General features: G+C 66.5%; 1 protein-coding gene across 1 annotated transcript in view; it reads right to left on the bottom strand.

The window, feature by feature from the left end:
* Positions 1–1,333, bottom strand: part of LOC146586377 (ryanodine receptor 1-like) — a gene marked incomplete at both ends in the record, with an annotated part of 44,400 nt that overhangs the window by 32,117 nt on the left and 10,950 nt on the right. The window contains 2 exons of the mRNA XM_085321419.1: positions 569–777; positions 866–1,294. Coding sequence (XP_085177545.1) covers positions 569–777; positions 866–1,294 — 638 coding nt within the window. The remainder of the gene's footprint in view (positions 1–568; positions 778–865; positions 1,295–1,333) is intronic.

Below are 1,333 nucleotides of genomic sequence, written 5' to 3'. Positions count from 1 at the left end.
ATGGGGACGTGCACCACCTCATCCTGAGGACATCTGGGGATTGGGAACCCCATAGGGACATGCATCACCCCAGCCTGGGGATCAGGAACCCCATGGGGACGTGCATCACCTCAATCTGAGGACATCTGGGGATCGGGAACCCCATGGGGACATACATCACCCCAGCCTGGGGATCAGGAACCCCATGGGGACGTGCACCACCTCAGCCTGAGGACATCTGGGGATCGGGAACCCCATGGGGACGTGCATCACCCCAGCCTGGGGACACCTCAGGGACTGGGGAGCCCCTGGGGACACTGCGGGGACACATCATCCCAGCCAGGTGACACAAGGGGCCAGACACCCCCATCCCTCCACACAGCACCCCACAACCCTCAGCCCCCATAGGGTCTTCCCCACTGCCAATCCCTGTAGGACTTCCCCAGACCCCCAACTCTCCATGGGTTTCCTCAGTCCTCCATGGGTTTTCCCCYACCAAGGTCCTGCATCTCCTAGAGGAGTCCCCCCAACCCTCCATGGGTCCCCCTTGCCCAGGACCCCCAATCCTCCGTGGCCCCACCCAGCTGACCTCCAGCTGGGGGTGGTCGGGGGGCACGGGGGCGAACTGGGGCAGGCTCTTGCTGAACCAGAGGGTGATGGGGCGCTTCATGTTGATGGCGAAGGGCTCGAAGCCCTCCTGGAGGCCGCAGATGGTGAAGAAGCGCAGGCTGCTCACGTCCTGGCCCAGGTTCAGCCGCCCGACCTGGTCCAGCCCCAGGCTGCACACGGGCACGAAGCCTGCGGCACGGAGCGGTGCGGCCTCAGCACCCGCGGACCCAGGCGTCCGGGTGCCGCCGCCGCCGCCGCCCCCGGGAACCCGCCTCACCCTCGCCCACTTCGAAGTCCTTGAAGGCGAGCTCGGAGCCGGCGTCGCTGATGAGCACCTCGCCGTTGAGGGTGAAGGTGATGTGGCTCTCGCCCAGGTCGATCATGCAGCCCACCACGTCGCCCGGCTGCCAGGTCCGCCCGAAGGGCTCGCTGCCCACGTGCCAGCGCTGCGCCTGCGGGGACGGCGGAGGGCTCAGCGGCGACCCGGGCCATCGGGAGGGGACAGGGGACCAGAGGGGACTGGTGGCACTGGGAGGGTATGGGGGACCATGCGAGCTGGGGGATCTGGGGTGATCTTGGGCATCAAGGGGGGTATGGAGGACCAGGAGGACCCAGAACGTGGTTGGGTATGAGGAACTCCGAGGGGATATGGTGGGGTACAGGGTACCAGGAGGACCTAGGACATTGAGGGGGACTTGGGGGTATCCTGGGCATCAGGGGAGTATGGGGGACCAGGAGGATCCAG

This window comes from Rhea americana, unplaced genomic scaffold (genome assembly GCF_003343005.1).
Source record: "Rhea americana isolate MKP2758 unplaced genomic scaffold, rheAme1 scaffold_694, whole genome shotgun sequence".
Taxonomy (NCBI): Eukaryota; Metazoa; Chordata; class Aves; order Rheiformes; family Rheidae; genus Rhea; species Rhea americana.
Note: the sequence above shows the minus strand (reverse complement) of the source record. Positions and strands in the feature narration are given on the sequence as shown.